The 26,531-nt window shown below is 48.0% G+C and overlaps 1 protein-coding gene across 3 annotated transcripts in view; it reads left to right on the forward strand.

Annotated features, from left to right (window-relative positions):
• Positions 1 to 3,088: 3,088 nt before the first annotated feature.
• Positions 3,089 to 26,531, forward strand: part of ppargc1b (peroxisome proliferator-activated receptor gamma, coactivator 1 beta) — an 83,369-nt gene continuing 59,926 nt past the window's right edge. For all 3 annotated transcript variants that reach the window (XR_004020459.1, XR_004020460.1, XM_030738965.1), the window contains exon 1: positions 3,089 to 3,199. Coding sequence is in view for 1 of the 3 variants with exons in the window: in XM_030738965.1 (XP_030594825.1) it covers positions 3,119 to 3,199 (81 nt within the window). In the remaining 2 variants the exon portion in view is untranslated. The remainder of the gene's footprint in view (positions 3,200 to 26,531) is intronic.

Genomic DNA, 26,531 nt, shown 5'->3' on the forward strand with positions numbered 1-26,531 from the left:
GCTGATCTCTAATCTGGAACACTACCTGGTCCAGAGCAGGTTAGGGCTGTGGTGGATCACGAGACCTGGTTGCTCTTAGTGATGCTGTTTAAACCGACAATCTGCTGGAAACATCTGGAGTTCTCACACAAATACAAAAGAAACACAAAGTGCATCTCCTGCTGCTTCTGTGTGTCCCAGTGCTGGATCTCATGCATTTGTGTTGTGGCTGCTTTAATGCGCTGTGTAGAGACAAATTCTCCTCATAAATCGCTCCATCTGATCCATCTTCACTGGTGTTTGCTGAAGTATCTCACATGACTCACACATAAATAAGATGTACAGAAATATTCACTTACTTCCTTCTTTCACAGCAGTCTGTGCATGCTTTGCATACTTCTAACAATCTCTCTCTCGTACTTTGGACTTCCTCACTGACACCGGCCGTAACCCAGCCCTTTATTCAGACATGCAAACACAGAAAAGACTGTGATTACATTAGAACTGTCAAGAAAAATGATCATTCAGACCACCGAGCAGTGCACATGTGTGTGATCAGTGCTGGGGGCTTCGAGCAGACAGGCTCAAACACCTCTTCCTGTCCTGGGGGCCGGTCTCATGAAGTCACTGCTTCTGCTTTTGGAGCTGTAGGGACGGTCTTCTGCACAACTGACAAAATGACAGATCTGGGGGGGGGGGGGGGCTCGATTCTCCTGACCAACATTAGTATGAGAGACAAAACTGAAGCAACCACATGTACAGTCACTGTGTGAGTCTGTGTGTGGAACACAAACTCAGGGCAATATCTGCACAGTCTGCATGTCGATTACACCATACTAATAATGGATCATTATGTAATGTTATGCACAAAGTGTCCTGGAGTTTGTTTAACATAATCTAATTATGTCACATTTAATAAAATGCCAACAGAATCCCATTAAAGTCGAGTGATTCTGCTCATCTCCGTGTTTTAATTCTCAGACAGAGCAGCTTTGCATGATTCACAGATCAAAGGAAGCCTTCTTTATCTCACACCTGGCTTTGGTGCAGCCCCCCCACTTCATCCTCAGTTTGAAACAAGCTGTTTTTGTTCAGAGCCAGCACTGTGCCCTCTCTGTGACATCATACAGAGCCCAGAGTAGAAAGGCTGTGACAAACGGAGTGTTTAGAGCAGCCTGAGCTTTGGGCTGTACACGCTCTGACCTCACTATTAGGTCTAGTTTAATATGAACATCCATCGGCCACTTCATTAGGTACACATTTCTAGTACTGGGTTGGACCGTCTTTTGCCTTCAGAGCTGCACGGATTCAATATGGTGCTGGAAACGTGGAGGCCATCTAGTACAGAGAACTCATTTTCATGTTCAAGAAATCAGATTGAGACGATCTGAGCTTTGTGACGTGGTGTGTTATCCTGCTGGAAGCAGCATCAGAAGATGGTTCACTGAGGTCATAAAGGGATGGACATGGGCAGCAACAATACTCAGGTAGGCTGTGGAGGCTAAATGATGCTCAGTTGGTGCTGAGGAGCCCACCCAAGAACCCACCACCACCACCACCACCACCACCACACAGCAGCAACCTGAACTGCTGAGTGGCAGCTGGTGTGGTCTTCTGCTGCTGCAGCCTGTCTGCTTCAGGGTTCAGTGTGCTGTGCATTCAGAGATGCTCTGCTGCATGCTTTGGTTGTAGTGAGTTTATTTGAGTTCCTGTTGCCTTCCTGTCAGCTCCATTCTTCTCTGACCTCTGTGACATCAACAAGGCCTTTTCTCCCAGTTTGGACTGCAGCAGGTCGTCTTCCCTGTGTGTACATGTCTAAATGCACTGAGCTGCTGCCGTGTGATTGGCTGATTAGAGCTTAGTGTAATAAGCAGATGAACAGAATAATAAAGTGGCCAGTGAGTTTATCTGTCAGGAAGTAAGTTGAAGCAGCTTTAAGGTGTAACCCACTGTACACTGCATGTCATGAAGCTGACATGAAGTTGAGCCTCTGGGATCTCAGTCAGCTCTCACAGTATTTGTGTTCTTGTTGCATGACTCAGATCAGACACACCCACGGCTTCAGCTTCAGAGCTCAGACTTTGCTAAACTAATTTGCTGCTAAACTTTCAAACACAGGGCAGCACGATTAAGACTGAATGATGTGAGGGACGTGGAGCTGCTAACAGAAAAAAGAGATCCTCATCAAATGATACAGCAGAGGAACGAGAGCTCAGCTGTAGCTGAAACGCTAAAATCACAGACGTTCACAGCAGAGCTCAGAGGAAAGCAGCAATGATCATCCATGTACGTAGACTCTGTTTGGGTCCCCTTCCCAGCCTCCAGTGACTGAGTCCCAACTTTTCAATTACTACAGAGAAACTAAATTAAAACCTGTGTTTCAACAATGTCACCCAGACCTGTGTATAAGCTGAATGACTTTAAGATGCTTCGGTCAGTTTTAGAATGAAGGCTTCTTTTAATAAAAGTCTGCATCGCCGGCTGGTTTTAACCATCTCTGCTCCAAAAGCACGTGCAGAGGTCCAGCTAGCAGCGGCCTGCATCCCTCACTGCCTCCAGATAATAGTGTCAACGCTAACTGACTGACAGAAGTTGGTTTTGCAGTTGCCTGGCAACAGTGACAGGATGCTGCCAACACTCCTGTGTGTGCTTTTCAAAACAAAGGCAGAGTTTTGGAAGTGTCCTGGGTGCACTTCCACCTGGAGGAGCAGGTTTATTCTGTGTCAGGTGATTTGTGAGCAGGTGTCTGACAGTTTGAAAGCAGAGGTGAACTCACGAGGAGGAAAGTGTGGCTCTGCAGGCCTCCGAGTGCTCGATGTGCAGAGTAAGGATGGAGGTGCTTCCTGTGGGTGTTTGGATGAAAACGAACAGGACTGAGAGCCTGAGCAGCTGTTTTCTGTGAAGTGATGATGAAATGAAAGAATGATAATCAGGACCTGCAGTAAACACTCTGTAATGTTACTGAAGGTAAAGTTTCTGGGGACTGGGGTAGACTGACCCCTGATGCTGCCACTCTGCAGACCTGCACGCCTGACGTGTGGGTAAACAGATGCGCCCTCTGCAGGCGGCCTCCCGCACTGCTCCTCCTCCTCCTCCTATACTCTACTCTCTGATTCCGCGGCTCCTCATTCACTAGAAGATGGCGGACTGCGCTCCACTGTTAGATGAGGAACTCTCGTCCTTTGTCTTCAGTTACCTGACAGAAAACTCCGGCAGCCAGGTAAGATCCCGGCTTCTGTGGACACGCGGGGCCGCGGGCTTTGCAGAGCGGGGCGCGTCTTTGCACGTCGCCGGCCGTGGCGCACTCCGTGGCCGGTAGACGCGAGCCTGTCGCCCGGCTTGTCGGCAGCATCTCCCCAGCTCTGCGCACCCCGGTGTCTCGGTCTGCAGGCGCGTGGGTGAATGTGTCTTGACGCGCTGCTTTCACGTGTTTTGGGGGAAATGTGACAGCGGCCGTGTGGGATTGTGACTGATGGAAACGTGTAAATGTGTGAGTGGCTGCTGGAGGCGCAGAGCGGCCGCCGTGTCGGTGCTCCGGGAGGATTATTTGGTATGCAGGGGGGCGCTTTGGAAACTTTTGACGCATTCTTGGAGGAAGTTTTAATGTCAGTGCCGGAGACGTGGACACGTGGTGCGCCTCCAACGCGTGGACGCAGCCTATGGACTGTATTGGTTTTTAAGGCAACCTGGAGGCTCGTTTGGCTCCGGGACTGCTCCGAGTTCAGTTTAAATCATTCAAAGAAACACATAAATAAAAATAATACTTGTGTGTCTGAGCTGAAGCTGGTTGGACGTGTGTGTGGATGTTTGTTGATGCTCGGTGAACACCGTGGCGTGTTTTGGCCGCTCCGCGGGCTTCTTCGAGGGTCTCCGCGTTGAGATCTGCGGCGGCTCAAAGTTTGGCGGTCGGTTCGGGTTGATCGGACCAAACTGTGACCCGGAGATCAGACCGAGGCTCCGCTTAGCTCACAAACTTGGAGAGATGTTACGTTTTCGTAACCCTTTGCGTAACCGCTTCACACAGATTACAAAACGTTTGGATCACGCGGTGGTTCGCTGCTTTAAACCGGAACGGGGCGAGATCGGGGGTGTGCGTTCACCGGTGATTCAGGTTAAATATGAGGACGAAGCGTGCGTGGGACCGGGGTCTAATCCGGGATGAAAGGCTCCGAGGAGCCGCGTGCTGTGCGGGAAGGAAACTCCGCATTTCTGCAGCGGCTCCAGTGGAAAAACTCGACATCTCACGCGACACCAGAGGAATTTATCGGCTCTAATCTCCTTCGGGCTGTGGAACACACGCGCAGATTATTCCACGCGCGCGCACGACACACGGCGTGTGCGTGGAACACGGGAGCCTGAGTGAAGTGATCGGGCTGATTGGCACCAGTCTGACCGCGCAGGAGATATTGAGCCTGCGCGGGTGGAGGAGGTGGGGGCGATTTGTCACAGCTGATTGGCAGCTTAAGCAGGTTAATTCAGTGTGTGAGTGAGTGTGTGTGAATGTGAGAGAGTGTGTGTGTGTGTGGCTATTTATAAGCACTGACATGTGCTTTCACACAGGCACACGCAGATACACATAGATGTAAACTGCAACCCAGCGCGTTATAAAAACACATAATGCAGCCACACCGATCCAGCTGTGCTCATACAGAAAGGGAAAATGTATAAATATATGGACATGTGATTGTCCCAGCGTGCCCCCACCCCGGGTCATTATTCCGGGACAGAGGCCGGGGTTGGTGTGCTCTCTGCAGTAAGAAGCAGCTGTGACGCCATCACAGAGGCGCTCTGTGCAGCCTGACGTCAGTCACACGTTTGGGGCTGAATTCCGTGGGAAATGATCACAGCACGGGGACGTTTCCAAAGAAAATGCAGTCCCAGCTTCTGTAGGGTGCAGACTGTGGCCCAAAGCAGGGACCTGTTCTCAGGGCACGCTCTGGGATGTGTCTCTCCTGTAAGGCCCGTAATGCTGCAGAGTCCTTGAGTGGCACACAAAGGTGAAGATAAAGTGCAAACGGAAAAATCAGGCGTACTTCAGATCACAGTTTTGTTGTCAGTGTGCAGCCCGATAAGGTTATCAGTCCGTTAACATGTTAATATTTACTGAGGGTTATTAGTGCTGGCTCTGCTCTCTCTCTCTCTGTGTGTGTGGATGCCGCTCGCCCCTGCCGGCTGCTTATTGTAATACTACTCTATCCTCGTGACTGGAGTTACAGAACAGGGCCGCTGCAGTCATGTGAGTTGTAGTGCAGGGAGGGAGGGAGGGAGGGAGGGAGGCGTTACTGTGACGTAGACCAGTGTCAGGCAGTCCCTCCTCCTAATGCATAGCTGCTTCTATCCACCCCCCTTTCATACACATTCAGTCTCACACAGCTTCTCATTTCCTCTTTCTGTCTCCTCATTCAGAGCTGCTCTTTCTGACCCCCCCCCCCCCCCCCCCCCCCCCCCCCCCGTTTATCACATATTTTAGTTACTGTATCCACTGCAGGGACCATGGAAATCTGACCCTCTGCAGAACCTTTTGGGACATGAGAGTCATCCTGGTTTGCATTTTTATGATTGTTTTGGCTAAAAATGAACACCAAGCACCAGACTTTTCAGTGTTTAATCTTTACCGATATATTAAAATGCTGATGATGACGTGATAGACGTGCCTCTCTCGTTGTCCTTCACTCCACTCGGGTTTCCAAACAGATAGCAGGGCTATCAGAGCAGCTGTCACTTTCTGCTGGTGGAGGCGAAATGTTTGCTGCAAAATGTGATTATCGAAGTCACCGACCACAGCTGCGTCTCGGCCGGAGTTACTCCCTGCTGGGAGAGTACCTGAAGCTTTCCACTGCAGCCAACAGCACATAAGATATACTGAAAACCAAAGAGCCTCGTCTCCAGCTCGGGGAGACAGTAAATGCTGTGGTCTGGCTCTCTGATGAGCACTGACTGCTGCTGCTGTGAATGTGAACCTGTGTGCTCCTTTCTGGAAGGGTAACGAGTTTAATGAGGCGGCTCACACGTGAACCACCATCGGTTTGTGAATGTTTTCTCTCAAAGAGCTCCATCAGCTTCTCCTGCAGAAAGGACATCATGTGCAGATCTTAATGTCAGTCACCACATCTCCCTGTAACAGGACACAGCCGGACACATGCACGCTCCGCTAAATGATTAGCCGGGCTCAGCTAGTCCGCGGTGCTTTCACTGTGGCGGGTCAGTAACCTCGTTCCTACAGAGAGGGTCACATGTAAACTGAAAGCACAGGTGTCAGCTGACAGTGAGGAAAGGGGGACCCCACCACATGTGCTGGAAAGTCACATGACTTCCTGTCAGGTTTCCTTTGAAGCTTTCTGCAGGTCACAGTGTGGTGCTAAAACAGCTGCACCTGTTTCTGGACTGCGACCATAAACACTGTTGTCCTGCTTCAGGTTAGCAGTTAGAGCCAAACCTTCTCACTGTTTCTCCAGGACGTCACTTCATCAGACTCACTGTTGTTGGAGCGCTTCAATGCTGACACATCGACCTGGACTCAGTGTGGAGGTCAGGACTTCCTCACAGCCCCTAATCCAAAGCACGCAGCAGCTGCAACCAAAATGCTCATGTTTGGGTGCTCACACCTAATCAGACTCACGTGAACATTCTCATCTCTGGAGCACCTCTGCCAGACTTTTCAGTGAGCCTCAAAGCTGCAGCACGGCTGAGATACACTGTGGACCAGGGATCAAGATGAAACTCAGCCCTGTTGTGTTTATATTGTTAATTTCATGGAAGCAGCACCCACGTGTGCAGAAACAGACAGCTGTAATAAAGATGAGAGCCCTTACTGTGCAGCCGTACAGAGCCTCAGACTGTCAGTGTGTGTGGGTGTGTGATCACCTGGTAGGGATGAGTGCAATCAGCCCTGATCCCGTTTGGGATGGGAAATCACACAGTCTCACACTGCCCATGTGTAAGTTACACAAACAGACGTATAGAAGTTTAGTCGCCCGTTATTAAAATGTTTCTGCAGAGTTTTTGTGTAAATACATTTCTGCTGGTCAAAGAGAATCAGGTGTGTGTGTGTGTGTGTGTGCAGGTAACATTGGCTAACCAGTGTACAGACAGCTGGGTAGCTGACATGAACTGCAGACTTTGTTCGGGGTCGTGATCATCAAAACCAGAACAGATGGATTCCTGCTTTAACGGCCTGAGTGACACGAACCACCCCTCCAGTCTGCAGGAGGGTAGTTACATCACCTTCTTGATGTAGGCCGGCAAATCGGATTTAGAGTGGATGTTGACAGAGAGGAGCGAAGGATCCAGACAGCCAGGTATCCAGGCAGACAGACAGGTGTATAAATAACAAGGCTTTGAAGTTCCACCCAAGAGTGATGGATACAGGTGTCGCTGGCAGTGGCTGGATTTACACGGTGCCAGGAACCGACAGGCTGCGCCTACATCTCATCTGTCACCTTCTCCCTCTGCAGCTTCAGCTTCTCGTTGTGTCTCCTGCATTTACTTTTACAGGCTTCGTCTCCGTGTTTTCTCCTTTATTCCGGTATTCCGGGCCGTTCTCCTGCTCACCGTCTCCCGTCTGTCTGTGGGAGTCGTGATGTGCCGTGCTGCAGTGCAATGTGTTCAGCTCGCAGCCCTGCAGTGACTCACCTGTCCCTTCTGTCATTGTGTACTGGACACACATGAGCATCAGTGACACACACACACACACACACACACACAGAAGCAGTTAAAGATGCAACATGTTTCCAAAAATGATGTGAGTGGTAAATACACCACTACACTGAGTCTACATACTGACTCAGTGTATATAGAAGCACCTGCCAGACGAAGCCCAGGGCACCGCACAGCAGCAGCTCACAGGGCCGGAGGTACCTGTGTGTTAGCCATCAGTGCGGTGGGTTCACCTATTTGTTTCCCACCTGTGTCCAGTGAGGAGGAGGAATCGGGTCAGAGCCAATGAGAGGCAGACCTGATGAAGGTGGAGTGTTGGTGGTGCAGCTGAATGTGGTCTGGCTCATGTTTCCAGCCTTGCTACACCACAGAGCACACCTGTGTGTGTGTGTGTGTGTGTGTGTGTGTGTGTGTGTGTGTGACTGTAGCTAACTGTAAATGTGTGTGTGGCTGGTCCTCCTCATGCTCCTGTGCGTCAGTGTGAGTGTTGGGAATTTGGTTTCTTCCTCTCAAATCCCTGAGGTTCATCGGGCATCCGGCTTAGAGCCCGACCCCCCCACAGGGACTGTGTGTGTGCGTGTGTGGGCCGGGGCATATGCTGAGTGTGCGCATACATGTTTCTCTGAGGCGCATGTCGAGTGTGCTGCTGCTAGCTGACGTGCTGGCAGAGGCAGGTGAGGGGTCTCTCAATAATGAATGACTGTGAGCTTCGTCAGCGGCTCGGGCTGCTCTGAGGAGCATCACCATCCTCTCCCTTACAGTTAGCAGGATGCCATCTCTCCCCTTTCCTTCATGAAAATAATTTTGCTGTAATCTTTGTTCCTGTCAGATCTGTAATGCCTGGATTTTCTGGCAGTTGTGCACGTTGCAGGGTGATGCATGTTCCTCTAACCCTCATGCTGTCAATTGAGTATTTAAAGAAGAAGGGGAGGTGGAGGATCGCAGACATCCTTCTCCAAACTTCTGTCACTGAGGCTCCTGAGACAGGAAGTACCGGCCTCGAGGTTCACTGAGACTTCAGTCTCGATGACGCTCTGCAGCTCACAGACAGGCACAGGAGAGCTGTGTCGAACGCTGCGGTCCATCCTTCCCTCCTGACAGTTTCTCATTTGCAGTTTCTCTCGGCTTCCATCTTTGCTCTGACCTCGGAGAGGCAGCGTTCCCTTTAGCCTAGTTTCCAAACAGGGATGAGCAGGGTTAGCAGAGGCTCACTGACCCGACTCAGCTACTCAGCCCGTTTCCCTTTGTGTGTAGTGTCATTCTGCAGTGTTTCCAATCAAAAACAGTGATCATTAGTCATAATGTGGGGTGTTTCCATCATTTTAACTCATGGTGGAATAAATGCTGAGTCCACAGTGTCAGCGGTGCACCTGAATCCTCTCCCTCGTGCACACTGCAGGGTTTTCCAAGCTGTTCTTCCCTGAGGAGGAGCAGCAGAGCGGCGCTCAGCCATGCAGAGTGTCCAGCACGCACACAGGCTGTGTGGCATGCATTAAAGCCAGAGAGGAGATGGGATGGGAGGAGGAGGAGGAGGAAGAGATAAGGCTGTGATTAGGTATTCATCGCATGTCTTCTGCCATCTTCATTTTATGAAAATCTCTTGGTTTGATCCAGGTTGTTGCTGTTCTCACGCTGACACAAACCACAGTGGGAAGTGGAGATGTAAATTTCTCCTCCATCTCTTCTCTTCATGGCTTTAATACAAAGATCTGCTTTACAGTGCTCGCTGCTGTCACCTCTCACTGCAGCTGTTTTCAGCTCTCATGTTTCTGTCACGTTCACAGCCTCAGCTCATCATCTCTTCATTTAAAGCATCTCTTCGTTTAGCCACAGAGCTGCTGCAGGTTCAGGGCTGAATTTATTCTGTGAAACTCTTCTGTAATTAATGAATGATTAAATTCTTTATGAGGCAAAAAAACTGAACCTGCAGAGTACACCTGCATGATGTCACTGTGGCCACTGCAGAGTCAGCTGATGACTTCATGTGTAACACATTTATTACCTGTAACCATAAATAAGGTGAGCTCTTATTCTTTGGAGCACAAGAACATAGTATCAGGTAAACGTTGTTTAAGCCAATGGCAGCAGGTATGATTACAGGTGTGAGGACAGGTTGGTTTGCAGGTGCTTGTGAAGCTGCTGGGTTCATGCAGAATGTTCTGCAGCCTTCCTGTTCACGTGGTGTGGTCCTGCAGTTGAGTCTGGGCTTTGGAAAGTGTCTCTGACTGAATGTTGTGCTGAGGTTTTGCTCCTGGGGGGCAGTCCTGGTGTCTGTACTGTGTGCAGGAACAGGACGGGTCCTGTAGTAAGTGATGCATGCTTACATGTGTGCGCCATGTGTCCTTATCTAACCTTTGCAGGTGATTCTTACTCATCACAGGGAGTGTCAACATGAATGTGAGCTGTCTGTCTGTGGGCACACCTGACTGCAGCTTTGTGGAGCACCTGAGGCAGATGGAAGGGCCGAAGCAGCTCGGGGCTTTGTAGGGAAGCATGTGGAGGCCCAGCGGTCTCCGAGCTCACGAGCTGCCCTATTTCTTTCAAGTTCTCTGCCTCTGTTACCTGATTTATCTGTGGGGGGCACCAGGGGAATGTCTTATTTTAAAGCAGGAAGAGCGTAACGAGGGCTGTGCCTGTTTTTAAAATGGAGGGAGATGAGAGGCCGGTGAGAAGCACAGGGTTACATAACGCCTATATAAGAAGAGGCAGTGCTCTGAGGGGACCTTTATGATGCCTCTGATTATCACTGCAGCACTTTTAAAGTGGGCTTTAAATTTAAGCTTGTATTTGGTGTCAGTGAGACTCTGGCTGGAAACTGTGGGCTGGTTCTCTGCTACAGGTGCAAAGCAGGGAGGTGAATGAGAGCTGGGCGAGGGCTGGAGGTGGAAATGCTGCTGCTGCCATATTGGTTTGGACTCAGCGTGGGCCGCGCTCTCTCTCTCCTTGACATGGTGCCAGTGTTTTGGCTGGGCTCGCCGTGACTTAGACATATCGAGTAGTAAAGATGTCTGGACTGTGAATGGGCGAGCAGCCGATGACAAACATCACCGCTGTGACTCTCATACTATAGGCGTGCACATAGAAACGCTCACTATAGATCACACTGTAATAACTCCCTCCATCCAGCAGCTGCACCAGCTGTCTCTGCTTCCCTTTTCCACCGAGCCTTTCAGTGCCAGCATTTCAACGAGTGCCGACATAATTCACTGATGTATGTTTACTTCTTGTGCAGGAATAACCCAAATCCCACATTCAGGAAACACAGCGTGAGTTTAGCACAGTACCACAGTGCTAGCAGTATTCCAGTAGTAGTAGTAGTAGTAGACTGTAAGTACTTTTGGTACTGCAGCACCTGCTGTCACAGAAGCACACGTGTTATGATGGTGCTGGGGACGAGTACTCAGCTCCACTCGTGTGGGCGGCTAGTAGTACTATCTAATAATAATCATGTGACTGCTGAGCAGATTTGTTGGTTTTAGGAGCTGAACACACACACACACACACACACACACACACACACACACACACACACACACACACACACACACACACACAGTTTATAGTATCAACAAAAAGACTGACAGGTCGGTTTATCTCCACCATCACTCTGTGTGTGTGTGTGTGTGTGTGTGTGTGTGTGTGAGAGAGAGCTCTGAAGGACACTGGTGTAAATAAGAGTGAGGTTCAAGAAAATTTCTGTGTCATAGTGAAACAACAGTTTCTCTCTGTTACGCACACACGCGCTACATAACTGTGGCAGCCAGGTGCCGGGGAAGATGAGTTCAGGCTGGTGTGAACATGAACACGTACGCCACGAGTGTTAATTTTGACAGCAAATTTTGATTTAGTTTTAGTCATAATTTAGTCATCTGAATAGTTTTAGTTTTAGTCTAGTTTTAGTCGACAAATTATCCTAAGAATATAGTCGACTAAATCTACAGTCGATTCAGTCGACTAAAATATAAAGTAATGCAAATGCTTTTTCTTCAGTTCCCTTGAATTAATTATATACACACAAAATTAAACATTTATTCAAAGTTATGAATATTATTAATAATATTAACATTAGCGTTTCACCTGCTTCCCACACACCTGATCATTAACACCATCTTACTGAGATAATGTGAGCCTTTTACAGCAGGAGGCTCTGAAAGGTACAGGCAGGGCTTTCAAATTGTTTCGGAGTAGCAGGGGGGCATGTTAAAGTAGCAGGCACCTTATGACCGAGACCGAAGCCATGACGGCAGCAGACGATATGAATAGTCACATGGCAGTCGTGAACCAATCAAATGGCTCAGATTGAAAGAACGTAAATATTGCAATGTGCGTCCACATGGCGCTGGAAATAGAGACGGCGGACGGGGCAAAAAATTTTTTTGGAAAATTAAAAATAGAAGGCCAGAGTGGTGGAGTAGGTGGGAAATGCGCCTGCCGCCCTGTTACAGGGCAGTGTTCAGGACTAAGATTATAAAGGCTAATCCACCGCGGTGTGGAGATTTTCTCTAAACACAAACTGGGAAAAACACTTTACCCTGCATGACATTAAAATGCTGACCTTTGCATGGAGATCTGGGTGACTGGTTTGCAGATGTCGTTTAAGATTTGTCGTGTTTTTACCCGAGATAGTCGCCCCACATGGTTTATAGGGCTGCAACTAACGACTATTTTGATAGTCGATTAGTCATCGACTATTAAAATGATTAGTCGACTAATCGGATTATGAATCACATAATTATGAAATTGCACTTATTTAGCTATCAGCTTTTACATTTCGCATAAAGTTATTTAAAATGTGGTAGTAACACATACTTCATTCAAAACCTTTAATCAGGTTTGCTGCTGATATGACTAACGGCCCATTTTTCCAACCATAAAAAGAAAATATATAGTACTTTTTTGTCCCTGTAAAACAAAGTTTGCACAGTTTTACCAGTATCCCCCATCACTAAACATGCGGCTGAATGCTATCCGATCTTTAACTCTGACGTCGTTTCTGGGTCCAAATGATTCTAAATAAACAGTAACGGTATAACTCAGGGGTCGGCAACCTGCGGCTCATCAAGGCTTAATGTGCAGTACAAATAAGTATCCAGTTGAAGTGCATTTTGTTTTTCTCAGTTCGGTTTTTGTTGTAGTTTTAAATTGGAACATTAGTGTGATCTTGAAATATTAAAATAAAATCATTTTATTTATTTATTTTAGTATCTCAATATATGTGTCACTCGCGGCAACCTCTACCGGCTTCCGCTAGTATTTGCGGCTTTTCCGTGTAAACCGGGTTCAAATGGCTCTTTCCGGATTACGGGTTGCCGACCCCTGGACTATAACCAATGACTGGTCACTATTAAAGATGATTGTAACATACCTTATCAACTGCAGCTATTTCCGCTTCTCTTTCTCATCGGTAAAATCACAGCTGAGTGTGTTTTTTTCGAGTTAAAACAACCAGGGACACAGCATTGCGGCAACTTGATCACGTGACAGTTTGGACCAGGAAATGGAATTCTACGTCATCACTTAACAACCGAATTGCCCATGTGTGAAGCTCGCCAGAGAAAGACGGACAGGAAGATGTCTCACTACGTTAAAAAAAAATCACCAGTAATAATAAACGACTATTGTCGACAATTAAATTCGTCGGCGACTATTTTTATTGTCGATTATTGTCGACTATGTCGACTAATCGTTGCAGCCCTAATGGTTTACACATCGTTTTGTTTGTCACAACATCAAAGGACAAATGTGTCCATACATCGGCTCTTCTCTTTCTCCCTGCTGACATTGTTTACATCACTTAGTTCTATCGGAAGGAACGACCAATCACAGGCTAGTTTGGTCTTCCTGGGTTTAGAGCAAATTTGTGCAACTGTGTGTTTGATTGGATGTTTTCCTAACTTGTTCCGCCCTGTCACAAAATTAAATCAGTTCTGATTGGATGTCGTCACTGCATTTTTGTCTCGTTTTCATTCGTTGACAAAAGTGAAATTAATTTCATTATAGTTTTTATCATTTTAGGTAGTTTTAATTTAGTTATCATCATGAAAAAAAGGGTCGTTGGCGAAAACTATGACGAAAATATTTTGTCAACAAAATTAACACTGTACGCCACACAAACAGGATGCAGCTATCTAGAAACACAGCACATCACGTCCAGTACAGTAGACACACACACATGTGCACTCATTACACACACACACACACACACACACACTGAGTGTTTCTCCTCCACTTTAAAAGCTGTTATTTTTAGATGATGGATAAAAGTGTGTGAGTGTGTTTTATTAATAGTTTTTTGGCACAGATGTGGATCCTCGCTGTCACTTCAAGTGTGTGACCTCAGGTTCCTCCATCATCAGTATCAGAGTTCCTCGTGGGCTCAGGTCGGCATGTCATTCGGAGCTCAATTCCTTCCTAATACGACCTCATCAATTCCAGCTTTGGAGGAACTTACTGCCTGATACAGGAACTCATCACAAACTAATAAGTTAGCTCTGTGTAGGAGCCCAAACATAGTGAAGATGATGCTGTGGCTCCTGATGATGTGATGTTGGCTCTCTGATCATTCATAATGATAAACACAGGATGGTGGAGCTTCACTGATGGGCTCAGAGGCTCTGCACAGCTTAGTGATGGAAATGTTACAAGTGTGTGTGTGTGTGTGTGAGAGAGAGAGCTCTGAAGGGCACTGGTGTAAATAAGAGTGAGGTTCAAGAAAATTTCTGTGTCATAGTGAAACAACAGTTTCTCTCTGTTACGCACACACACGCACACACACACACGCACACACACACACGCACACACACGCACATGCTACATAACTGTGGCAGCCAGGTGCCGGGGAAGACCTGTTCAGGCTGGTGTGAACATGAACACGTACGCCACACAAACAGGATGCAGCTATCTAGAAACACAGCACATCACGTCCAGTACAGCAGACACACACACGTGCACTCATTACACACACACACATTAGTTGATGGTGTGTGTAGATGTGAGTACATGCTCCCAGTAAAACAGGCGTCCTGCTTATTTTCCACATGAAAGCTTAATCCAGTTTCTTTCAAACTTCTTGTTCTGTGCACATTTATACCTGAACATCAGTCCTCTCACACCCCCCAACACACACACGCTTACACACACACTCGCTCTCTCTCATTGACCTACTTCCTGAAGGCTGCTCAGGTGTGTGAGACCACAGAGCTCAGTGCTACAGTGATATGTGTCAGACGCACACCTCCATGTTTACAGCAGCACACACTGCATGCATGCAGAATGAGGACCCACTCACTGACGGTGATCACTGTGATTAAAATCAATAACTCTCTGTAACATGCATAAAAATGCAGAGGTATAAAGAATTAGATTTTAAATGCAATAAAAGGAGTTTCATCTATAATCTGGTTACATATTTATTAATTTCTGCAGCATCATTGGTGTGATATCATTACTGCACAGTCATCACACATGAATTAATACATTTCCACCCACTCTTGATAGCAGCTCGCTAACAAAGACTAAACTATGACTTGTTTTTCTTCGGTCACACTGCGAGGATGTTATTAATCAGTGATGGTACCTCCAGTCTGTGGATAGGATCAGATGTGCTCCTGCTGAGGTTGCTGCAGTTTCTTCTGATTTTGTTGAAACCTGAATGCAGTTTGAGCCCGTCTCAGGTCGGACTGCACTCAGATCATGTGTCTGGCTCCAACACTTTGGATTCCCTCTGCCAGTAATTGCTGTGATAACAGAAGAGAGGTGTGTGTGCGTGTGTGTGTGTGTTGGGGGGGGGGGGGGGGGTCGTTGGGTTCAGGTTAATGAGGAAATGATTTCTAATCAGCTCTCACTTACTATTCACGGCGGCGTCAGTGAATATCCCATCGACAGGGTGGAAAAGTGGCGACACGCATGCTGCAGGGGTGCTGTTGACACAAGGCTGGTTATTGCTATGATGCAATATATGTAATAATCCAAATTCCTGCGTTTGTCCAGTATGTGTTCAAACATGCATGTGAGTGCAGTTCTGAGCTTGTCTTCATGGGTAAATGAGCATCCTGAATGTGAACAGTTTAACCTCGAGTGTCCAAACTGGACTGGCTGGTATGGGTTCGTGATCAGAGCACCGTTAAAGCCTCTGAGTTTCACTGCAGTGGGTTAACTACACTCAAGCTTTCTGGTCTGATGAGGTTGTGTCTCTCACGAGTGGATCCAAAACCTACTCATGGACTCTTAAAAAAAAGACATTAGCCATGTGAAAGCTCACGATAGCTCAGAAAAGCTTACCAGACTTTCCTTTTGGAATGATCGTCGTGTGACATCACACGTGTCACCAGATTTGAATCGTTAGGCAGGAGAAGGCGTGGTTTCAGTGTGACGCTTTCTGATGTTTGCGGGGGGAGGTTGTCCTAGCAACAGTAACCGCTCATCGCAGGTTAAGCTAGCCCAGCTTTGCTTAGCAGGTAGCATTAGCCAAGCTAGCTGCCTGTTTGTTCATATACAGCAGGCTGAATATTCATCGTCGTCATCGTCACCATCACCATCGTCATTGTCGTTGCCATGATCATTTCTTTGTCATTGTCGTGATTGTCATTGGCATCATCATCATCATCATCAACATCACCATCATCATCCTCGTCCTCATCATCGTTCTGCACGGTCGGCTCTTCAGGCTGTCTGTGAGCACTGGAGTAAACGTGCTTCGGATGGTTTCCTCTGAATTGGCATTTCACAAGTTGAAGTTTTCTCAACTTTTAACTCGAGCAAAGTGAAGCAGCAGATGCACAATTAGTTCAGCATCACGTGATGTGAAGGAGAAGCACCTAAGTGCATGTGTGTGAATCCTACCTCAGCACTAAAACGTCAGACCTTTACCCCACGTGCTCTGCTGTCGCTCGTCCTGCCTCTAATCAGACCGTCTGCTGAAGCACTGGTGGAGCAGGGTCCTAATAGTTTCATGTCCTGGTGTCTGGTTCACACCCGCAGCTTGCTGGGGTCTTCTGGGTGGAGGTATCCTGCTGTAATGCTGGGTTTTGTCCCACAAAGCCGTGCTGCTCTGCAGTATTGGAGACTCGGTTAGTTAAAGGTGATGGAAGAAGTTCTTGAATGTTACCTGGATGTCTGGTTTGCGTGTTTAATGGTGATGCTGGTTTCAGTGTGTTACCTGCACAGATGCGCAGCACTGCAGGGTCCAGCGCATGTCTACTTCCTGTCACTGCACGCCTTTCACTCTTTTTCCTCCCGTTTCTCTCGTCATGCTTTTCTCAGCAGCACCTGACCACCTTTCAGCTTTATATTTCTCCCTATTAATACTTTTCATTTCCTTCCTCCTGCTCCGTGCCTTTCATTCCTTTCACTCTTTTCTCTTTTCCGGCCCTGCTTTCAGTCTCTTCGATGGCGCCGCTGCCTGCTCTGTGCCCCCCTGTTTAAATCTGCTCTCTCACACAGTTTGAAGCTCCCTGGGCTGAGATGCTGCGACACACTCTCACCGTGACACCTACATGTTATCATAAGTGTGGATGGATGTTTGGTCAATCAAATGTGGGATTTAGTTCGACAGCACACGCTCACACACACATGCACACACTGACAAACACTGAGTGACACAGCATGAAATACAGAGTGAGGGGCAGAGGGAGTCTGCCAGTCTTCATGGTCTGATAGCTTATCGATTCCTCTGCAGGTGACTTCAAGAGAAAGACGACTGGGGGGGGGGACACAGTAGCCAAAAAAAGAGTCACAGGTGAGGTGAGAGAGGTCGCGAAGCAAAGAGAGTCTCATTATTTAAGCACCAGATGTGGAAAAGTCGACTCGTGTGTGACAACAATACGTGTGACCTTCAGTCCTCAGCTGACAGGTTGGGGCCGTCCCTGAGTCATAAATCCAGAGGTTCTTAAAATGTGACCTTTACTGCAGTGTGCGAGTCATCGTGAAGTTTATTTGATGCTGTGCTCTTCAGGTAAAAATGGGGGTTTGGTCTAGTTTTGAAGGAGTGGAGTGAACATTAAATCCACGAGGCTCCTCAGTGAGCCTCAGGACAGCATCATTCTGCCACACAGGCTGAAAAGCAGCCATTTATGGCCATGCTTTCTTCTGCAGCCTTTGTGCAGCTTCAGTGGGAAACTGGGTGAAGAGGAACTCCAGCGCTGCAGAGGAAAGCATGCTAATGAGCGTGTTTGGCTAGCACATCAGAGCTAACGAGCTGGATGGTGTATTTGATCGTGACGCTGGGCTGTGTGAGCGGCCCCTCCTGGTCGGTCCATAGACCCAGCAGTGCTTCCATTTAAATGAAGATCCATGAATGGCTCCTGGAGTCCCTGTGCTAGCTGGGAAGTGCATCTGAGCCCACTTTGGCTCAGTGCTGGAAACACTGTGGAAAGCTGCTTTACACTCGGGTCAGAGGCTTGTGTGTGTTGTTATTTCTGTGGAGCGCCTACACCCTGTGTGTGTGTGTGTGTGTGTGTGTGTGGTGCCATTAGAAAGCAGCCTCGGCCCACTTCTCTATTCAGCTGAATGAGTAGCCGAACACCTCGGAAACCAGCGGAGAAAAGCTTTCTGGAGCTTTCTGTGTTTGCCTGCTCCCTCGCTGTGTTCCTCAGTCATCGCCACCAGTGCACCAGAACCCTCCATCCATACACACTCTAGCTGTCCTGGAAAATGGCCCTCGTTAGTGGTCCATTGCAGAAAAAAATCAGTTGTTTTTGCATTGTTGTTTGTTGCATGTAGTCAATTTAATATGCAGAGGCATGCAGCAGCGGCACAGAGAGCTCCTAGGTGATGTAATGCCCTCTCTGGCAGCCATATTGGAGACCTGCAGCTCTCATCCAGTGAAGTCCTGGTTGTGTCTGCCTGAGGCCGAGGGCAGCATTGGTGGTTTTTGGGTGTCAAATGACTCCAAGGGCTCTGAGGTGGCCCCTCAGTGCAGTGGATAGTGATTGGTCTGATTTTCTGTCCATGGTCTGCAGACGTGTGAGGTTGCTGCAGGTGTGGACATAAGTGCCAACGGTCTGTAATAACCCTCTGATGGACTCCAGGTGTATCAGACTCGAGCCCCCATGACCCCACTTAGAAAAACAGGAAGAAGATGGGTGAATGGGTGGATGGTGATGATGGACGGTGACCCTGAGCTTCTGTAGTGTATGGGTGTAGTTTGGTGTGTGTGAGACATTCAGACTGCTACAAAGGAAAGCTGATGAAGGTTTACTGTTCTGACAGTGCTTATAGGTGAGTAAGTTTAGGCTCATTTATGTATCCATGGACACACCTCAGCATTTCCACACAGTGATTCCTGCACTGGATCAGGTGGAGGAGTCGGGCGTGGCTGCTGGGAGATCAGCGATGTTCACTCTGAAGGAAAATAATATCCAAAAAGCACGACGGCAAAGTGCAGCTAAAAGTTTCACACTCCGAATATTAATGTTAGAAGCATTAGCACTGAGCGCTGTGGTGGTAACACATTAACTCATTAGCTGTTAATTAATCCCTGGGTTAGTACCAGGAAGAGTTACTGCAGTACTGCAGTACTGTTAACCTGCTCTGTGTATGATTGACTGGAAGCCAATCTGCTCTTTTACTCTTGTATGGAAAGAAATGTGAAGACTGCTGAGATGACTAACGCTTGCATAAGAACATCCTACACACACTCAGGCTCACACACTGACACACAAACACACACTCGCACATCAAACACCCACAAATGTGCAAATTCACAGAGTGACACGCCGTGCATCCATAATTCATCCCGTTTGTGTGAAGTGTGTGTTTCCTCGGGTGAGAGCGAGATTTGGAGTGTGTGTTTGTGTGTTTTAAAAATGGGAGAGTTACAAATGTTCCTGCTGGACTGAACCAGAGCCGACACACACACACACACACACACACACACACACACACACACACATAGGTAGATCTAAAAGTGTTGCAGTAAATAACACATGGGGGTTTGACAGGCAGCTGATGTGAGTCTATGTGTGTGTGTGTGTGTGCGTGTGAAGGCACACACACACTGAGGTGACAGCACCTTCTCCTGACACGCAGCGTCTCTTTATGCCGTATGAACGATAAAACATCGTTTGGTGCAGAAGCAGCAGCAGCTGTTATTAAAGAGTGGATTATCAAACCTCTGGCCTCTGATTTCCTGATTCATTATGAGCTGTCAGCGACCGTGACGTCACCCTGAAGCTTTGATTTTAGCATTTTGGCCACTGCTGTCTCCACACCTGAATGAGAGGACAGAGTGCTAACCTGTCAGCTGAGTCATATTATTGGTCAGAAAATTCTGCTCCAACAGCACAACCACGCTCCAGAGGTCCAGTTCAGGGACTCCAGTTGGCTGAGGGGAAACCTAGTGTTGGCTGTAATTTGAGGGGTCTCCATGTTCCTTTGGGCCAAAAATTCAAACCCAATGAAATCCAAAGTTTCCAAAAAATCACTGGGATGAGCAGGTTCTGGTGCAGGCTGTTTATCAGACATCTTGGTTACACACAACACAGACAGGAACATAATGACTGAGATACACACAGAGACAGAAAGATGCAGAGACAGTAAGAGAAGAAGAGGACGGGAAAGGGAAGAGCAAAAAGTAAGAGCGGGCCAACATTTATATCTTAAAGATGGTAACTGCCCACTTGCCTTTGACCCCTCCTAATTTACATAAAGTTGCAACCCCTGAAACTTAAACCCCAACCAATCACCTGTTGAGGCTCTGCCCACTCTCGTCCCACGTAGGCTAAAGAAACAAACGTCACCAGATGGTTTACAACAGCACTGGCAGGTGAAGGATCTCCTTCCAATTCAAACCTCTGCTAATCTACGTTACACAAACACAGGTGGGTCTGCAGAGCTCCATTTCTGGAGCCTACCTGTCAGAAGACTTCCTAAAATACAACATGAGGTTGTCATGTGACCCAGAGATGATCCTGCATCCCACCAAGGCCTCAAGCATGTGTGAGTAATAGATATAACAGGCCTTACCTTTACCCCAGTAACCTTAAAGCATACAGTGTTCACTAATCCAGTGTGTGTGTGACTTTAAGACATGATGTAAAAATAATAACAGTAAATACCAATATAAAAGTGATTATAATTCCCAACACTAGCAGACAGCTACAGCTGCCTGTGTCGCCATCCACCTGTCAGTCAGAGAGGCCACGCCCCTAATAATGCAAACTTTATTTAAACAGGTGAATTCTTAAAAAAAGAAATAAAATTGTCAGCGCGGTGGTCTTACAGCTTGAAGGTCTGGGTTTGAATCCACCTCTCTGTGTGGAGTCTGCATGTTCTCCCCGTGTCTGTGTGGGTTTCCTCCCACAGTCCAAACACATGCAGTCACTGGGGTTATGTTCATTGGTGATTCTAATCCACAGGTGAGAATGTGAGCATGAATGGTTGTCTTTATCTCTGTGTTAGCCCTGTGACAGGGTGGTGACCTATACAGGTGTATCCTTCCTCTCGCCCTGTGAGAGCTGGGATAGGCTACAGCACCCCCGCGACCCTGAACAGGATGGATAGATGGACGGATGGATGGACGGACGGCTGGATGGTGGACGGACGGATGGATGGATGGACGGATGGACGGACGGACGGACGGACGGACGGACGGACGGACGGACGGATGGACGGACGGATGGATGGATGGACGGACGGATGGACAGACGGATGGATGGATGGATGGACGGACGGATGGACGGACGGATGGACGGATGGATGGACGGACGGATGGATGGACGGAGTTCTAAAAATGCAGCTGTAAACACGTTTATTTCTTCTGTAAAGTTTTAACATGGGAGTCTGTGTGGACTGACTCACAGTGGCGCCTCTGCTGGACGGTGGAGGAGCTGCAGCTGCTGGAGCTTCAGTTTTCAGCTCGATGGGCCGATGGTCGGTCGAATCATCTACTTCTGCAAATGAAGAGCCTCTCTGTCTCTGACTGACATCTTTACTGATTTCAGAACAGCTACTGCAGGTGAATCATTGGCAGAAATAAATGACATTTTAATCTGCAGTGGAAACAGCTCCAGGGCTCCATAAAACTCAGAGGATCGCAGAGAGACATGTTTCAGGCTCTGCTGGGATCATTTAACTCTTCATATTTATTTGGTTCTTGGTTTAATCCAATCTTTGAACTGGGAAGTCACGAGAACTGATGCAAAAGACATGATTCGTCTGCGTGGACGAACTGAACCCTGGTGGACATACAGACTGTGTGCGTGTGTGAGTGTGTGTGCGCGGCATGCAGACAGGAAGCAGATCTTTTGATGGAACAGCTGGGAAGTTCAAAGCCTGCGCGGCTTCACGCCTGATGATGAACACACACAGACTCACACACACGCTTAGATGCACACATGCACACACTTGTTAGGTCAGCCTCTTAGAAACAGGTTCACTCTCTGCAGAGCTGAATGAATGTGAGATAAATCAGGAGGTCAAAGGTCGCAGTACAAAGTCTGTCTTTGTTTCTTTCTTTTCTACCTAATATGGCTCTAATGCAGCTCCAGTCCCTCTGTCACATGCACCATCCAGGACACACACACACACACACACACGTACACACTGATGTCTCACACACTATGATTCTCGTTCCTCCAGGCATTTCTGTTTTGTTTTGTGTGTGTGTGTGTGTGTTTTTTAAGGCAGATTTCTGCCCTCTAACCTCCTGTGAGAGGAGTTTTTCTGCTGTGAGCATATCTGCAGAGCGAGCCGTTTCTTCCTCGCTGCTCGGCGCTCAAACAAAAGGCATTTTCCCTCCTGGGTTTTCTCCCAGGTTTCTATCTTTGGACGTTATGATTCATTACCGCTGAAGAAGGACGTGGCATTTAGGGACAAATCTCTCACCCCATAATAAGGTTCTGTTCTGAAGAACAGTGATTAAGAACTCAGAGCTGACTTATAAACACAGTATGTTGTCCTGCTGCAGTGCATGGAGGTGTTTATTGGTATGGAAGCTGGTCAAAAACATTCATCTTTGCTTCATGCGTGTGTGTCCTGTTCAAATGTCGCCAGGCTTTCAGTGACATTTGTTGCATTTGTTTGACTGGAGCTTCAGAGCAGTGTGACCAGTTGTGTTGGATCCACTGAGCTCACTTATCTCGGAGCAGCCCGGTCTACTGACGTCTGCACCTCTGCAGGTCCGAGGTGGACCCTCAGTGATCATCGCTGATGTGCGGAGGCCTCTGTACCTGTGCAGGAACACGTCATACAACAATAAGCTCTAAGCTACTAAAACACTTCATTGCAATCATTTTCTTGCCATTTCAAAGTGACACTGGGGGCCAATTCCAGAGTTAGATTGGTTTACAAAAAGAACAATGACAGGAAAATTGCCCTCCTGTCAGAGAAAGTCATGAGTGCTGAATTTTCAATTAAAAAAGTTCTTTCTTGACACAAAGCTGGAAAGGAATGAGTTACAAATGCAGAAGAAGCAGCAGCGTGAGGCAGAAAGATGAGCAACAGAAGAAAGACAGGAGACATCAGGCATTAGGAGGAGCAGCAATGGTGAAGGACAGCTGAGGATAATGAAGCATCTCTCAGTTTAATTGAAAGCTGAATGAAAGGAATGATGGGAGAGCGGGAAAGGGCGGAAAATGGCAGGAATGAGAGAGAAAGAGGCTCAGAGGACACATCTGTCCTCTAATCATGTCGGTGCTGAGCACAACTTAATAGGTTTTAGTGTGTGTGTGTGTGTGTGTGTGTGTGCGTGCGTGCAGATAGCTCTCTGGATTTAGCTGCTCTGTGTGTTTGAGTGAGCACCCTGGTTATCAGAGCAGAGGTGGGAGGTCTGACAGTTGGTCGCCCACATGTGTGCTTCTCTGTGTGTGTTTCTGTCATGCGTGTGTGTTTGTGCGCTGTATTGGCTGCAGTGTTGTTCTCACATGTGTTGCAGGCCTCTGTGGTCCCAGCGTGTGTGTGTGATGTTCGGTGGCTGCCTCGTGCTCACAGCGCCCTCACTGTAACCAGATGAAGTGCTAGTGTTGGTCTCTCCTAATCTGCTGCTGCTGGCTTCCCTGTTTTAAACAGTTCAACATCAGCCTCACATCAGACACACACCTGACTCCATTACTGCAGCCACCACGCTGATGGGGGCCGGGCAGCTGCTGGTTCTTGTGCTGGTTAGCCTTTGTATTTGATCTCTGATCCAGAGATGAATGATTTGGATGTATTTGTCTGAGTGGGCCCGTTCACTCCCCGGCTTCTTTGTGCTTTTCTCTGTAAACGTATTTAAAGTGCTCGTGATGCTGTGGACCTGCTGCTTCCTCTGCAGTGTGTCCACGCTGCAGGTCTCCTCTGAAGCATCGGCTAACCTCAGTGAAGGTAACCTTGGAGAGGTATGGTTAGCTAAGAGCTGCCAGTGCCCCTCTAAAATAGCAGCTGGAGCCATCCCAGTCATCCCAGTCATCTGTATCACATCAGAAGTCACGCACCTCGTGACACTGACTCTAACTAACGTGCCCTTTAGCAAGGTGCTGTCTGGGTAATGGCTTTATGCCTGTGGCAGTGCCTGATGGGCCTTTGTGTTCAGCATTGGCAGCAGGTTTGAGTCCTGTGGTTTTGTGCTATGGCAGAACGAGGTCAGAGGTCGGAGCCCTGAACCTTCTGCCCATGAACGCCGTACGCTGATGCGCAGTTCTGGTCTTCGTTTTCCTCTCCTTGCGTTTCAGCGTGCACGTGATGCTTTATGTAGGCCCTCCTGACACTGATGGATAGCTGCATCTGCTGCTGTGTTTCTCACACACTCACACGGCCTATTTATAGCTGAGCTCTTGCATGCATGTGAGTGTTTGGGGGCATTTTATCTCCATTCTGTCTCAGTGTGGGAGGACTCTGCGTGCTCAGAAGACGTGCCTGAAAAGCGGCGGTTCTGTGCGTGCTCGTGAGGTCACCGTGTGACCTCTTCTTATGAACCCGATCAAAGGTGCTCAGAGAAAAGCGAGCGCACGTTTTCTACTCGCTCAGAGTTCTTTCACTTTGTGTTGCACCATCACCTTGACTCTCTGAGCCCATACTGAGCAAAATGATGGTGTGAGCTGTAGCTGGAGGGGAATCCGGGGGCTGTGATTGGCCCGTATGTAAATCCCAGCTGCTGTTTTTCCCTGCTGATCTTTTGTGTCAGAATGTGGTTTAATGTTGAAGCAGTGAGAGCTTAATGCTCTGCACTTCTTACTGTTGGTGTTGATCTCTGAATTGAAGCTTCTTCCAGAAGCAGCAGCACGTGACTGAAACAGGCTCAGCCCATTTAATTCGCTCTACATCGAGTTCACATTTGGTCTGGTCATTATGCGCTGCATTTCTTATGTAATTGGATTTGTTTAATTCTAACTTTGGGTGGCATTCAGGTGCAGCAGCAGACATCCGTCACTTCCAGTTTGTGCAGTAAAACCATCAGAAGCTTTGCTGAAGTTCATCAGTAACAGCGACCTGTTCAAAGCTGGACTAACTAAGATGCTGCAGTCACCGGCCTGTCACTGTGAGGGCAGGCTTGTGTGCAGTCAGCCTGCATTACTGGTATGAATGCTGCTCTGAGCTGTTACTGCAGGTTAGCCTCGAGTCTCTCTGGGCCAGGCTCAGCGCTCTGAGCCCCGGGGAAGAGAAATGCTTTCTTAAGCGTCAGATCTCAGTAAAAAACGGTAATGATGTGCACTGGCTTTGGAAACTGACTGAGAAGATCTGAGCGGTGTTTACATGCTGAGCAGAATTAGGTGCTTAGAAACATTAGTGAGATACTGGGCTGCAGCGTACTGACATTAATAAGTGTTTGTCTCCTGCACTGGCAGCCGCTGTGAGTGTGACCTGTGCACAGAGATCCATGAAGAGAGGAAACACTCATGATAAAAATAACTGTAAAGCTCCATGGATGTTAGCGGCTGAGCTCCACAGCAGTATAATTAACCATTAAGAACACAGTTGTTAAAGTACAGTGGGCTTTTCTTTAACACCTCAGCTGCTCAGCGTGAGAGCGGCACCCACAGCTGCTGCATCACTTCATACACCAGTGACTCTAAACAGACTCAAATCAATGATTGCAAAGAGCCGTCCATCACCGAGCACCTTCTGGTCAGACAGGTAGTTCAGTTTGCTCCTCAGAAAGCAGTTCATTGGCTGTTAGCTTTGAAATGGTCCAGAAACAGTGAAGGGATGCAGACTGGCTCTTTATAGTGCTCTGCCCTGTGATTGGCTAATGTCACATTGGCTACATTTCCTGAAGCCTGTAAACTGACCGCAGAGGTGATGCTGAACAAAAGCACGTGAACTGCTCCAGCTCTAATGTTCACAACCAAATATCATATCAGTAGCACTGATATGGCGGTGGGGCCCTGCTGGTGATTACTAGCTGCTTTGCTGTCTATAAATAAAAGACGGGCAGGGAGAGAAGAGGTTACTCAGCTTCCAGCTGAATTCACTACCTCTCTGTGAAGTCTGCTACACTTGCAGGTGGTACAGAGAGCTGGGAAGGCTGCATGCTGTATTTATAGCTGCACTGTTTCCAGGCTGAGCTCTCACATGTTTTACTGCATAGCAGCATATGCTGCATCCACTGACACGATGTGTCCTTCAGGCAAAGAGCTCAGTGACCTTCATGACTGCTGCATATCAGCAGATATGGACAGCAGGGGAGGGAGCAGGAGAGCAGTGGAAAAAGGAAAGGAGGAGATGGGGTTACTCTGGGGGAAAAGGGCACCGAGGAGAGAGCCAACATGAGAGGGGAGAGAAGAGGTGAGAGGTAAATGGAGCAAAGTGGAGCGCAAGAGAACGAGGGCCTGAAAGCAGGAGGAGGAAATAAGGCTGGGGATTTAAGAGGAGTGGAAAGGAAAGGTAGAAGGCTGAGTGGAAGGAAGGAGGAGAGGTGGTAAACACACACACTGGAGATTTAAGAAAGGAGAGGATGAGGGTGAGAGGGGGCTGAAGAGGAC

Source organism: Archocentrus centrarchus, chromosome 10, assembly GCF_007364275.1.
Source record: "Archocentrus centrarchus isolate MPI-CPG fArcCen1 chromosome 10, fArcCen1, whole genome shotgun sequence".
NCBI lineage: Eukaryota > Metazoa > Chordata > Actinopteri > Cichliformes > Cichlidae > Archocentrus > Archocentrus centrarchus.